Source organism: Hypanus sabinus, chromosome 5, assembly GCF_030144855.1.
Source record: "Hypanus sabinus isolate sHypSab1 chromosome 5, sHypSab1.hap1, whole genome shotgun sequence".
Lineage (NCBI taxonomy): Eukaryota > Metazoa > Chordata > Chondrichthyes > Myliobatiformes > Dasyatidae > Hypanus > Hypanus sabinus.
This window is the reverse complement of record NC_082710.1, coordinates 182281591-182294823: the sequence shown is the minus strand read 5'-3', so window position 1 is coordinate 182294823 and position 13233 is coordinate 182281591. Positions and strand designations below refer to the sequence as shown.

Below are 13233 nucleotides of genomic sequence, written 5' to 3'. Positions count from 1 at the left end.
GGGGAGACTCGGGCAGCGCGGCCCCGGGATCGGGGGAGACTCGGGCAGCGCGGCCCCGGGATCGGGGGGGAGACTCGGGCAGCGCGGCCCCGGGATCGGGGGAGACTCGGGCAGCGCGGCCCGGGATCGGGGGGAGACTCGGGCAGCGCGGCCCCGGGATCGGGGGAGACTCGGGCAGCGCGGCCCCGGGATCGGGGGGGAGACTCGGGCAGCGCGGCCCCGGGATCGGGGGGAGACTCGGGCAGCGCGGCCCCGGGATCGGGGGGAGACTCGGGCAGCGCGGCCCCGGATCGGGGGGAGACTCGGGCAGCGCGGCCCCGGGATCGGGGGGAGACTCGGGCAGCGCGGCCCCGGATCGGGGGGAGACTCGGGCAGCGCGGCCCCGGGATCGGGGGGAGACTCGGGCAGCGCGGCCCGGGATCGGGGGGGAGACTCGGGCAGCGCGGCCCCGGGATCGGGGGGAGACTCGGGCAGCGCGGCCCCGGGATCGGGGGGAGACTCGGCAGCGCGGCCCCGGGATCGGGGGGGAGACTCGGGCAGCGCGGCCCGGGATCGGGGGGAGAGACTCGGGCAGCGCGGCCCCGCGGATCGGGGGGAGACTAGGGCAGCGCGGCCCCGGGATCCGGGGGAGACTCGGGCAGCGCGGCCCCGGGATCCGGGGAGACTCGGGCAGCGCGGCCCCGGGATCGGGGGGAGACTCGGGCAGCGCGGCCCCGGGATCGGGGGGGGGGGGAGACTCGGGCAGCGCGGCCCCGGGGATCGGGGGGGGAAGAGACTCGGGCAGCGCGGCCCCGGGGATCGGGGGGGGGGATGAGACTCGGGCAGCGCGGCCCCGGGATCCGGGGGGTGACTCGGGCAGCGCGGCCCCGGGATCGGGGGGAGACTCGGGCAGCACGGCCCCGGGATCGGGGGGAGACTCGGGCAGCGCGGCCCCAGGATCGGGGGAGACTCGGGCATCGCGTCCCCGCGGATCGGGGGGGAGACTCGGGCAGCGCGGCCCCGGGATCCGGGGGAGACTCGGGCAGCGCGGCCCGGGATCGGGGGGAGACTCGGGCAGCGCGGCCCCGGGATCGGGGGGAGACTCGGGCAGCGCGGCCCCGGGATCGGGGGGAGACTCGGGCAGCGCGGCCCGGGATCGGGGGGAGACTCGGGCAGCGCGGCCCCGGGATCGGGGGGAGACTCGGGCAGCGCGGCCCCGGGATCGGGGGGAGACTCGGGCAGCGCGGCCCCGGGATCGGGGGGAGACTCGGGCAGCGCGGCCCCGGGATCGGGGGAGACTCGGGCAGCGCGGCCCCGGGATCGGGGGGAGACTCGGGCAGCGCGTCCCCGGGATCGGGGGGGAGACTCGGGCAGCGCGGCCCCGGGATCGGGGTGGAGACTCGGGCAGCGCGTCCCCGGGGATCGGAGAGAGACACGGGCAGCGCGGCCCCGGGACCGGGGGGGGGGAGACTCGGGCAGCGCGGCCCCGCGGATCGGGGGGGGAGACTCGGGCAGCGCGGCCCCGGGATCCGGGAGTAACTAGGGCAGCGCGGCCCCGGGATCGGGGGGGAGCCTCGGGCAGCGCGGCCCCGGGATCGGGGGAGACTCGGGCAGCGCGGCCCCGGGATCGGGGGGAGACTCGGGCAGCGCGGCCCCGGGATCGGGGGGAGACTCGGGCAGCGCGGCCCCGGGATCGGGGGGAGACTCGGGCAGCGCGGCCCCGGGATCGGGGGGAGACTCGGGCAGCGCGGCCCCGGGATCGGGGGGAGACTCGGGCAGCGCGGCCCCGGGATCGGGGGGAGACTCGGGCAGCGCGGCCCCGGGATCGGGGGAGACTCGGGCAGCGCGGCCCCGGGATCGGGGGGAGACTCGGGCAGCGCGGCCCCGGGATCGGGGGGGAGACTCGGGCAGCGCGTCCCGGGATCGGGGGGGAGACTCGGGCAGCGCGGCCCCGGGATCGGGGTGGAGACTCGGGCAGCGCGTCCCGGGGATCGGAGAGAGACACGGGCAGCGCGGCCCCGGGACCGGGGGGGGGAGACTCGGGCAGCGCGGCCCGCGGATCGGGGGGGGAGCCTCGGGCAGCGCGGCCCCGGGATCCGGGAGTAACTAGGGCAGCGCGGCCCCGGGATCGGGGGGGAGCCTCGGGCAGCGCGGCCCCGGGATCGGGGGGAGACTCGGGCAGCGCGGCCCCGGGATCGGGGGGAGACTCGGGCAGCGCGGCCCCGGGATCGGGGGGAGACTCGGGCAGCGCGGCCCCGGGATCGGGGGGAGACTCGGGCAGCGCGGCCCCGGGATCGGGGGGAGACTCGGGCAGCGCGGCCCCGGGATCGGGGGGAGACTCGGGCAGCGCGGCCCCGGGATCGGGGGGAGACTCGGGCAGCGCGGCCCCGGGATCGGGGGGAGACTCGGGCAGCGCGGCCCCGGGATCGGGGGGAGACTCGGGCAGCGCGGCCCCGGGATCGGGGGGAGACTCGGGCAGCGCGGCCCCGGGATCGGGGGGAGACTCGGGCAGCGCGGCCCCGGGATCGGGGGGAGACTCGGGCAGCGCGGCCCCGGGATCGGGGGGAGACTCGGGCAGCGCGGCCCCGGGATCGGGGGGAGACTCGGGCAGCGCGGCCCCGGGATCGGGGGGAGACTCGGGCAGCGCGGCCCCGGGATCGGGGGGAGACTCGGGCAGCGCGGCCCCGGAGATCGGGGGGGGGTGGGAGAGACTCGGGCAGCGCGGCCTAATATCAGTAGAGATAAAGTTTCTGAAAGACAGGACAGTCAGCACGGCATTGTACTTGAAAAAAATCATGGCTCACAAATCTGATTAGGTATATTAGATCATATTTTCACTCTAAAGACAGCAATGTGGCAATTATTTGATGAGGAAATGTGAGATTGAAGAGGAGGAGTCTAGGCCTCGGCCTATGAACAATTTTCATAAGCTGAAGGATGAGGAACTGCAATCCTCAGAGTCATTTCACTGCCCTATTGCAACAAGGGACACAACAAAGTCCATCTTTACAATGAAAGCTACTCATCAATTGGTTTTACACGGACTGGTGATCCATTGAGTCTAATCTGTGGCAAACCACCTACAAATGTAGCAATGGCTCAAGCATAATTGAAAAGGCACTTGACTATAAATCAGTCACATGACACGTAAAAGAGTTGATTATTTTAAACGGCTACTGGAATATCAAAAGACACAGAGTAAAGCTTTTGTTAATAAAGTCACAGTCGGTGAGAGGATCCAGGACACAAGTTATTTAGTAGCAGAACTTATTACCCAGAAAGGGAAAAGTCACACAGTTGCTGAGAGCCTAATAATGCCAGCATGACAGCGGAGTGAGAGACAGATAGGGCGGTAACGGGACAAAGCGAGGAAGGAAGTATGTGTGTGAGGCCAGTTTTCTGTGCTCGGTTTCAGATGTGGGAGGACCTGGAGTCTCCCAGACTGCCACACGACCACATCTGCACCAGGTGAGTCGAGCTGCAGCTCCTGAGGGACCGAGTTAGGGAACTGGAGATGCAGCTCGATGACCTTCCCCTAGTCAGAGAGAGCAAGGAGGTGATAGGGAGGAGTTATAGGCAGGTGGTCACACCGGGGCCACGGAAGATGGACAAGTGGGTCACAGTCGGGGGGGAAGGGTAAGAGTCAGGTACTAGAGAGTACCCCTGTGGCTGTACCCCTTGACAATAAGTGCTCCTGTTTGAGTACTGATGGGGGGTGGGCAGCCTACTTGGGGGAAGCAACAGTGGCCGTGCCTCTGGCACAGAGTCTGGCCCTGTGGCTCAGAAGGGTAGGGAAGGGAAGAGGAAGGAATTAGTGATAGGGGACTCTACAGTCAGGGAGTCAGACAGGCGATTCTGTGCATGCAGGAAAGAAACTGGGATGGTAGTTTGCCTCCCAGGTCCCAGGGTCTGGGATGTTTCTGATCGCGTCCAAGATATCCTGCAGTGGGAGGGAGAACAGCCAGTGGTCATGGTACATATTGGTACCAATGACATAGGCAGAAAAAGGGAAGAGGTCCTGAAAAAATACTACAGTGAGTAAGGAAATAAGTTGAGACACAAGACAGCAAAGGTAGTAATATCGTGATTACTGCCTGTGCCACGAGACAGTGAGAACAGGAATAGGATGAGGTGGAGGATAAATGTGTGGTTGAGGGGTTGGAGCAGGGGGCAGGGATTCAAATTTCTGGATCACTGGGACCTCTTTTAGGGCAGGTGTGACCTGTACAAAAAGGACAGGTTGCACTTGAATCCTAGGGGGAACAATATCCTGGCGGAGAGGTTTGCTAAGGCTACGGGGGAAAGTTCAAACTAAAATCGTTGGGGGGTGGAAACCAAATTGAAGAGACTGGGGAAGAGGAGGTTAGCTCACAAATATAGAAAGCTTGCAGACAGTGCGAGAGGGAGGATAGGCCGGTGATAGGGAAATTTCTGAGGATGTGACTAAACACATTGATGAAGGAAGAGCAGTAGATATAGTGTGTACGGATTTCCTCAAGGCATTTGATAAGGTACCCCATGCAAGGCTTATTGAGAAAGTAAGGAGGCATGGGATCCAAGGGGACATTGTGGATCCAGAACTGGCTTGCCCACAGAAGGCAAAGTGTGGTTGCAGACAGGTCATATTCTGCATGGAGGTCAGTCACCAGTGGAGTGCCTCGGGGATCTGTTCTGGGACCCTTACTCTTCGTGATATTTATAAATGACCTGGATGAGGAAGTGGAGGGATGGGTGTGAAGGTTCGCTGATGACACAAAGGTTGGAGGTGTTGTGGATAGTGTGCAGGGCTGTCAGAGATTACAGTGGAACATTGATAGGATGCAAAACTGGGCTGAGAAGTGGCAGATGGAGTTCAACCCAGATAAGTGTCAAGTATTAATGGTAAGACTCTTGGCAGTGTGGAGGATCAGAGGGATCTTGGGGTCCGAATCCACAGGACACTTAAAGCAGCTGTGCAGATTAAGAAGGCATATGTGTATGGGTCTTCATCAATGGTGGAATTGAATTTAGGAGCTGAGAGGTAATGTTGCAGCTATACAGGACCCTGGTCAGACCCCACTTGGAGTACTGTGATCAATTCTGGTCGCCTCACTACAGGAAGGATGTGGAAGCCATAGAAAGGGTGCAGAGGAGATTTACAAGGATGTTGCCTGGATTGGGGAGCACGCCTCATGAAAACAGGTTGAGTGAACTCAGCCTTTTCTCCTTGGAGCGACGGAGGATGAGAGTTGACCTGACAGAGGTGTATAAGATGATGAGAGGCATTGATCGTGTGGATAGTCAGAGGCTTTTTCCCAGGGCTGAAATGGTTGCCACAAGAGGACACAGATTTACGGTGCTGGGGAGTAGGTACAGGGGAGATGTCGGAGTAAGTTTTTTACTCAGAGTGGTGAGTGCATGGAATGGGTGGTAGAGACAGCTACAATAGGGTCTTTTAAGAGGCTTTTAGATAGGTGCAAGGTGCTTAGTGAAATAGAGGGCTATAGGTAAGCCTAGTAATTTCTAAGGTAGGGACGTGTTTGTCACAACATTATGGGCCGAAGGGCCTGTATTGTGCTGTAGGTTTTCAATATTTTCCAACGGGTTTTTTCTATGTAGAACTATTGTGGATAAAATACTAGGACAAGAATTTGAAGATGTTTCACTTTCAAACAGTCGACATACTGATGACACGTCACAGGATACTGAAAAGGTTTCGTGTGATAAACTGAAGAACAACTGCTTCTCTATGCAGGTTGATGAGTCCACAGATTTCACCAATAAAGGTCATGTTGTAGCATTTGTAAGATTTGTAAATGATGGTGAAATTCAAAAATATTTCTTCTATTGCAAAGCGCTGCCTGAAAGAAGCAAAGGCCAAGATATATATATATCTACTGATTTGTTTCATAGCTGAAAACTAAAGGTCTGTCTTGGAGGGACTGTGTTGATATCTGTGCTGAGGTGCCCCATCAATGGTTGGCTCCATGAGAAGTTTTGTTTCTCCTGTTAAGGAAAACCCTGATGTTGTCACAACACACTGCTCTCTTCACAGAGAGGTGCTGAAGTCAAAAACGCTTGGTGATGAAATGAAAAAAGTTCTGGATGATGCTACAAAAATGCTTAACTGTATTAAGCGAAGACCAGTTCACTCGAGAATGTCTAAAAAGCTGTGTGAAGACCCTAACAAAGTGCACGTACAGAAATCCGGTGGCTTATTGGAGAAAGAGTTCTCAACAGGGTATTTGAGCAGAACGGTGTATTGCAGGAGGACCATCGAGAAAATAGTAGGACAGATTTTGCTGAGTGCTTTGAAGATGAAGAATGGCTGCAGAAACTAGTCTACTTCAGACATTTTTCATCATATGAACAAGTCTCTGCAAGGCCATGGAGAAAATGTTCTGACATCAAGTGACAAGATTCTTGGATTTAAAAAAAAGAGAACCTTTGGAAAAATCATATTGCAAAAGGAAATCTTGAAATGTTTTCACTGCTACTTGGACTTGAGATTCTCATAAGAAACCATCTCGAAGAATTGCAGAACCAGTTATTTAACAGAAATTTATTATGTTTGCCTTCTGAGTTTATAAAATTTATGAAAGGGAAAGAAAGAGATTAATTTCAAGAAATTGAAGCTAATCTTCACTACCTGTTTTTTTTCAAGAATCGTTGGCTACAAATTGATTCTCTACTTAAAACAATGCTGACAATTATTTTTAGATTATTATATCTGCAACTTACTGATTGAGTAAACGTACCATGAGCTGCAGATATAATATTGTTTACACAGGGGTTCCTTGAGACCTGAAAATTATTTCAAGGGTTGCTCCAGGGCAAAATGGTGAGAAAGGATGATCTTGTCTGAGTCTGTGTCCTCTGGTCCTTGACTCACCCACAATGTGAAATATCCTCCCTATGTTGACTCTATCCACACCTTTCAATATTCAATAGGTTTCAGTGCAATCCTCCCTCACTCTACTAAACTCCAGTGAGGACAGGATTAGAGCCATCAAACTCTCCTCACATGTTAACCCTTTCATTTCTGGGATCAATCTTGCAAACCTCCTTTGGACCCTCTCCAATGCCAGCACATCCTTTCTTCGTTATCGGGCTCAAAACTGCTCACAATACTCCCAGTGCAGCCAGACCAAAGTCTTATAAAGCCCTGCTGTTATATCCATCCCTCTGAAAGTGAATGCTGACATTGCATTTCTCTCCTTACCAACCCAACCGGCAAGTTAGCCTTTAGGGAATCTTACACAGGGTCTCCCAAATCCCCTTGCACCCTGGCTTTTGAATTTTCACCCCATTTAGAAAACAGTCTACACATTTCTTCTTTCAACCAAAAAGCATGATCATGCACGAACCTACACGATTTTCCATATGCCAAATTTTCCCAATCCTCAGACTTGCTACTAAATTTTTGCAATATTGTATGCCCTCTCCTCTGCTTTCATGCTTCCTTCATTTCCCTTGTTGGCCATGGTTGTCTCAACGTCCCTTTAGTAAACTTCTTTTTCTTTGGGATTTATCTAAACTGCGCCTTCCGAATTGCTTCCAGAAACCTCAGCTTTTACTGCTCTGCTGACATCCCCGCCAGTATCCACTTCCAATCAACTTTGCCATCTCCTCTCCCATGCCTCTGTAATTCCCTTTAGTTCACTGTAATACTGATACATCTGGTTTTATCTGATCCCTCTCAAACTGGGGGGTCAATTATATCACTGGCCCCTAAGGGCCACGAGTGGGCTCAACCACAAAGGGCTGTATAAAGCCATCTCATTGGCATTCTACAATTGTGTATCACAAAGAAGGACAAATGAATCTTCGTAAGTCTTACCTTGATTAATGGCATCAAGTGTTTCTCTCAATGCTGTGTTCAGCAAATAAGGGTGATAGAATCTTTCATCTGGCAGGGCTCCATCTGTCACTGACAATTCCCGGACATCGTCACTAGTCCTGTAAATATTAAACCGATGGTCTCATTCTGCAATTTTGAATTATTTCACAAATCCATAAAGGGTTTCAGTGAAGAGCATGTCCTACCCCCTCTTTCGACGAGCTTCCTCCTGGAATAAATGAAACACAAATCTGAGAAGATGTAGGCTCACTGTCCACATCCTGAATTTCACCCAAGTCATTAAAAGGTGTCGCAAGTTCCCACTCCCACAGTCACTCACACACACAAACAGTTCAGAACCACTGGGAAAATTACAAAGAATGTTTCTGAAAATTATGCCACAAATGAATGGATGCAACTGACAGGAAAGACTGGACAGGTTGTGTATTTTTATCTGGATATGATGGCAGGATGATAAGAAGGAGGAATTTAAAAAGAGTGAAGGTTTAGATTGGAGAAACCATCTCTATTTATGGGAGACCTTAAATTAAACATAAAATGCCAGGTGGTTTGGCAAGAGAACGTGAAACTCACAGCCACAGGAGTGGTTGAAGTGGAACAGCAGAGATTGAGTGTAATGGGGAAGTTGGATAAACACATGAGGGACCGTGGAGTTCGAGGCACTGTTGCTGGGTATGGTGAGGAGGTGGGAGGAGGCTTGTGAAGCAGGGAAATTGATAGGAGAGAATGGATTGAAAGACCTGTCTATGATGTAAATTGGGATATAACCTGAAGAAGAATATATCTGAAAAGGGAAACAGACAGTGAAAAGTTCTCTAAAACAGTGAATCTGATGCAATCTGGATATTGATGGTAAATCTGATGTGTGGGTCTCATTCTGCAATTCAACCTCAGTTCCCACTGATCGACAGAGTGACCCTCACACCCACCACACCAGACACACTCACAGCCTGTGACTGTAACTCGGTGTTACTCTCAGGGGATATTATAGATGGGAATCACAGAAACGATCACCAGCTCAGTGCTCTGATCAGAGTAACTCATTCCCGAGAAGGTTGCAGACTCTCCTGTGATGTACAGATGTTGTGGGATGGGGTTTGGGGACAAGAAGAATCTGGAACAGTCAAAACATCTGTCTGGTTTAAATCAGTTTACAGCTGCAATATTTGTAAAGACCACATTGATCAAAATACATTATTCTGTCACTGTGCCCCTCTACAGAAACCAACTCAAATTTCGCACCATGAGAAACATCACATTTTCTTGTTGCTCCATCTGTTCCTGTAACTTTGAGATTTCCTCGTAGATGGAATTTAAATTCTCTTGAATCTCTCGAAGATTTTTCTCCATTGGATTTAGAATCCTCTCCTCTTCTTCCCTGAGATCTCGGAGTGCATGCTGCTCTTTCTCGGTGATAATCCGGCGCAGTTCAGCAAACTGGGATGTGATGTGGGACTCAACACTGTGTGACTGTTCCTGTCGAATGAAAGGAGAGGCTGGTTTATTAATTGGCTGTGAAGTATTTCCTTATGACATGGACAGTGACCATTCAGTCCATTAAATTATTATGCTGGTTCTCAAGAGCTTCAACCCGACTCCCTCACTTTCCCTGAAACCCACTGTTCCTCACTGACCCATTCATTTACACTTGATTCACAGAGCACCCACCTTCCCAGGGTTAATTACGGTAGTGAATTAAACATTCAACCAGGATTTATGGCAATGTCGGCCCATGGTGTTCACAAGGAGTACATGCTAACCCCAGACAGCACAAAAGGCCAGGATCGAAAATGATCACCAAAACTGATATTCTGCATTAAAGGGAACAAAACTACACAACGACATTGGAAATTCTCAACAAGCCTCACCCGAACTCCGGAAATCTTCTCTTTCTGTTGCCGCTCCATTTCCTCCAGCTCGCATTTCTTTTCCGTGAGAGAGTCTAACGCAGTTTTAACCCGTTCCTGCGAGGCAGAGAGTGAAGGAATTAGACAATAAAGATGCAGTGCTGAGTCGGGTCAATTGATTGTCATATACAAATAAATACAAAATGAAAAAAAAACATCAGGTGAACAAAATCGATTTGTTTTACCCTATATACCTCAACGGCTTCTTTAATCGGCAGGAAGCGGTGCTCCCTGTGTTCCCGCGTATCTCTACAGATCACACAGAGCAGTTTCTTGTCGTTTTCACAAAACAGCTTCAGTTCTTCCTCGTGTTCCTCGCAGAAAAGTTTATTTTCCTTCTCCTTCGGATTCAGGTTTAATTTTCTAGCTTTCTCAGACAGATTTGCTAAGGCCCGACTGGCCCTGAGGGTGCGGTCCGCAAACTCCTCTCTACATTCCGGGCAGGAGTTTCTCTCCTCCCTTTCCCAACACCGTGTGATACAGGAGCGGCAGAAGTTGTGTCCACACGCCAGTGACACCGGATCGGTGAAGAAATCCAGGCAGATGGGACAAATTACCTCCTCGGTTAAACTCTCGACCTGTCCTTTCGAAGCCATGTTAACTCCCGGTACTTCCGGGTTCAGGATCCTTTCACCTTCAGGAGCTGCTGAACCCTGCAGTACCGGGGGTGTCCACTAGGGGCGCCGCAGCCTCGGGAATGAACTTTCTGATCCTCCGAGTGTTCAAAGGGCCATTTCCACAACATTAAACAGGTGGGAACATAACTGAAGCCTCAGCCATGGGCGGCCCCATGCCCGGCTGCGAAAAGAAGAGTGTTGGGCATGGGTTACCCCCGTCCTGCAAAACCCCAGTGTGACAGATGCATCAACTGAATCTCCACATGCTCACCCCCGGGATAGGCAGGACCTTCGCCTGGAAGATGATTGGATCGTCACGTGTAAGGAGAAGCCAGACGAGCGATCGGTGTTCGGCCCAGGTCAGAGGCCTCTGGTGAGCTGCTGTTGGCAGTGCAGAGGGTGTGATTGGCATAAGAGGCAGAACATGACTGAAGCCCGAGAGAAGAGCCTGGCTCAGTCTGAGGCAGGACTGAAAGGGACGAGTTCTGAAAATAGAGACACTGGAGACTGCAGATGCTGGAATCTCGAGCAAGAATCGAGATGCTGGAGGAACTGAGCGGCTGTTAACCCGAAATGTCGATGTTCCATTTCCCTCCACAGTTGCTGAGTAAACATTTAAAGCAAGGTTAACTGAGTTCATGCCATGAAACCGTGGATGTGGGGAGAATATTGTGCTGTGAGGAGACAGCAGTGTGTGGCTGAAGGAAAAACACAAGACTGGACATTATACATCACAGGGTGGAAAGCATTCGGTTTTTCAGTGAAGGTCTGATTTCCACTGCCGTTCATATGAAGAGGCTTCCTCACTTCACTATGACCAACCCGGCTCCAATGGCATGTAATATTGGATCTTTCTTTTCAATAAATAAATGAACAAGTATAATGGTTTTTCGAGTTATTGATTTAATTGGGCTCTCTTTATCTAATTTTAGGACGCATGAAGATATGATCACATTTTAGGTCAAATGGAGACAATTCTACAGGGTTCACAAACTTTCTAGCACCAATGTGCATCTTCATTCAGGCAATGAAATACTTGTTTCTATCGGTATCTCCGTTCCTCAACACTCCCCAGGGCCCTGTCATTCACTGGATTAACTTCCCACACTTGTCTGAGTTGAATTCCTTCTGCCGTTCCTTGTCCACTTTCCCAGTTGATCTAAACGTAGATCTACATTCTGTTGTTACCATCTTCCCTGTCCACCACACCTCCAATGATGGTGTCATCTGCCAGTTTACTGTTCAGCTCACCCACATTACCATCCAAATCATTAGTTCTCTATATATCAGAACACATAAGAAACAGGTTTATGTGATTAGTGATTTGATAATTAGATGAAAATGATTTGAGCAGGAGTTCTATTCCATTCCACCTCCACTTGTACTGTTTTTTTTTAAATCTTTTGTGTGGAAATTGTTTCCTTTCAGCTTTTCTTATATTTTTCTGCTCTCACCTCACATCCCTAACATTACCGACCACGGCACCGACCTCTCACGTAAATCGTTAATGTCAGTGACAAATAATAGAGACCCAGCATCGATCCCCATCACACACCACTAATCACAGGCCTCCACGTTATGTCTCTCCCACTCGCTGGAAAATGGAGTCTCCTCTTTCTCCCTTATTAGGGAGGGAGAGCCTGCAGAATGTTGAATTACTGGGTGAGCATTATAGTCTCTGGGGGTAACTGCTGGTCTGTGTGTTTGCTATTGCCTTGCTCATGTTTAAGTGAGAGTAGTGGGTGTGCTTTTTTTCCCGGTGGGGGGAGGGGGGATTGTTTCTCGCTGCCGTTTACGTGAGGGAGGGAGGGAGTTGGGGGACTTTGGGGTTCTGACATTTAACTGTCATTCATTCTTGGGACACTCCTGTTTTTGTGGTTGTTTGCAAATAAAAAGCATTTCAGGATGTGAATTGTAAACATTTCTCTGACATTAAATGTACCTTTGACCCCGTGAACCAATCTGCAAAGCAATTCCCCCACGACCACCCTCTGCCTCCTACCACAAGCAAATGTTTTATCCAGTTAACACACAAAATGCTGACGGAACTCCCCAGGCCAGGCAGCAGCTATCGAAAAATGTACAGCTGATGTTTCAGACCAAGACCCTTCTCTAGTCGGGCATCTACACGTTGCTCGTGAAACCATTGCAGACACACTTCACCAATTCTACCCTGTCCGAACCGTCGGCACTATGTCTGACCCAGTCAATGTTAGGGAAGCTGAAGTCTCTAACTATTACAGAGTTATCTGCATTCTCCCTACACATGGGCTCTTCTGATTTTCACTGACATTTGGCATCCAACAGTACAATCCCAGCAAAGTGACCATCTCCATATTTCTAACTCCTACCAATACACTCTCACTGGCCGTTCCCCACAAGGATCTCTCTAAGTGCTGTGGTGATGTTCTCCCGATTCAACATCACAACTCCCCTCCTCTCCCACCCCCACTTCTGTCACGTCCTTTGCATCTGTAGCACAGTGAGGTGGTTTTGATCTTATTCAATGGGAGAGCAGGTGTGAGGGGCTGAACAGCCTCCTCACTGCTATTTCTGATGTTCAGATCAGTGAACAGACTGAACTGAGGGAGGATAGAAGGGGTCGGGGAATGAATGGTGTAGAACAGGAGGATGTTCCCAAGTAAACAGACATCTGGCAAGTGAGCGGCTTTAAAACGGAGTAGGAAAGGTTCAGGATCAGCCTGTCCTTGTCAGAGTGAATGGTGGGACTGGAGGGATGAGGGAACCCTGGCTGAAGAGTGTCTGGCCAGGATGGAGTTATGTGTCAGGGGAAATCAGCTGGGATCAGGTGAATCCCTCGAGGAGTAGGAGGGCTGTAGGAGGACAGTGAAGAGAGAACATCAGGAGGCCAAAGGGGGTGTGAGATAGC

General features: G+C 52.4%; 1 protein-coding gene across 2 annotated transcripts in view; it reads right to left on the bottom strand.

Moving 5' to 3' along the window:
* LOC132394713 (nuclear factor 7, brain-like) overlaps window positions 1–12660 on the bottom strand; it is a 21949-nt gene extending 9289 nt beyond the window's left edge. Inside the window, exons 1-5 of one of the 2 annotated variants that reach the window (XM_059971096.1) lie at window positions 9912–12660; window positions 9688–9783; window positions 9062–9295; window positions 8005–8027; window positions 7799–7917 (exon numbers count right to left, since the gene is read on the bottom strand). In XM_059971096.1, coding sequence (XP_059827079.1) covers window positions 7799–7917; window positions 8005–8027; window positions 9062–9295; window positions 9688–9783; window positions 9912–10322 — 883 coding nt within the window. In that variant the 5' untranslated portion in view covers window positions 10323–12660. The remainder of the gene's footprint in view (window positions 1–7798; window positions 7918–8004; window positions 8028–9061; window positions 9296–9687; window positions 9784–9911) is intronic. The other variant, XM_059971097.1, reaches the window with a different exon arrangement.
* Between the last annotated feature and the right edge of the window lie 573 nt (window positions 12661–13233).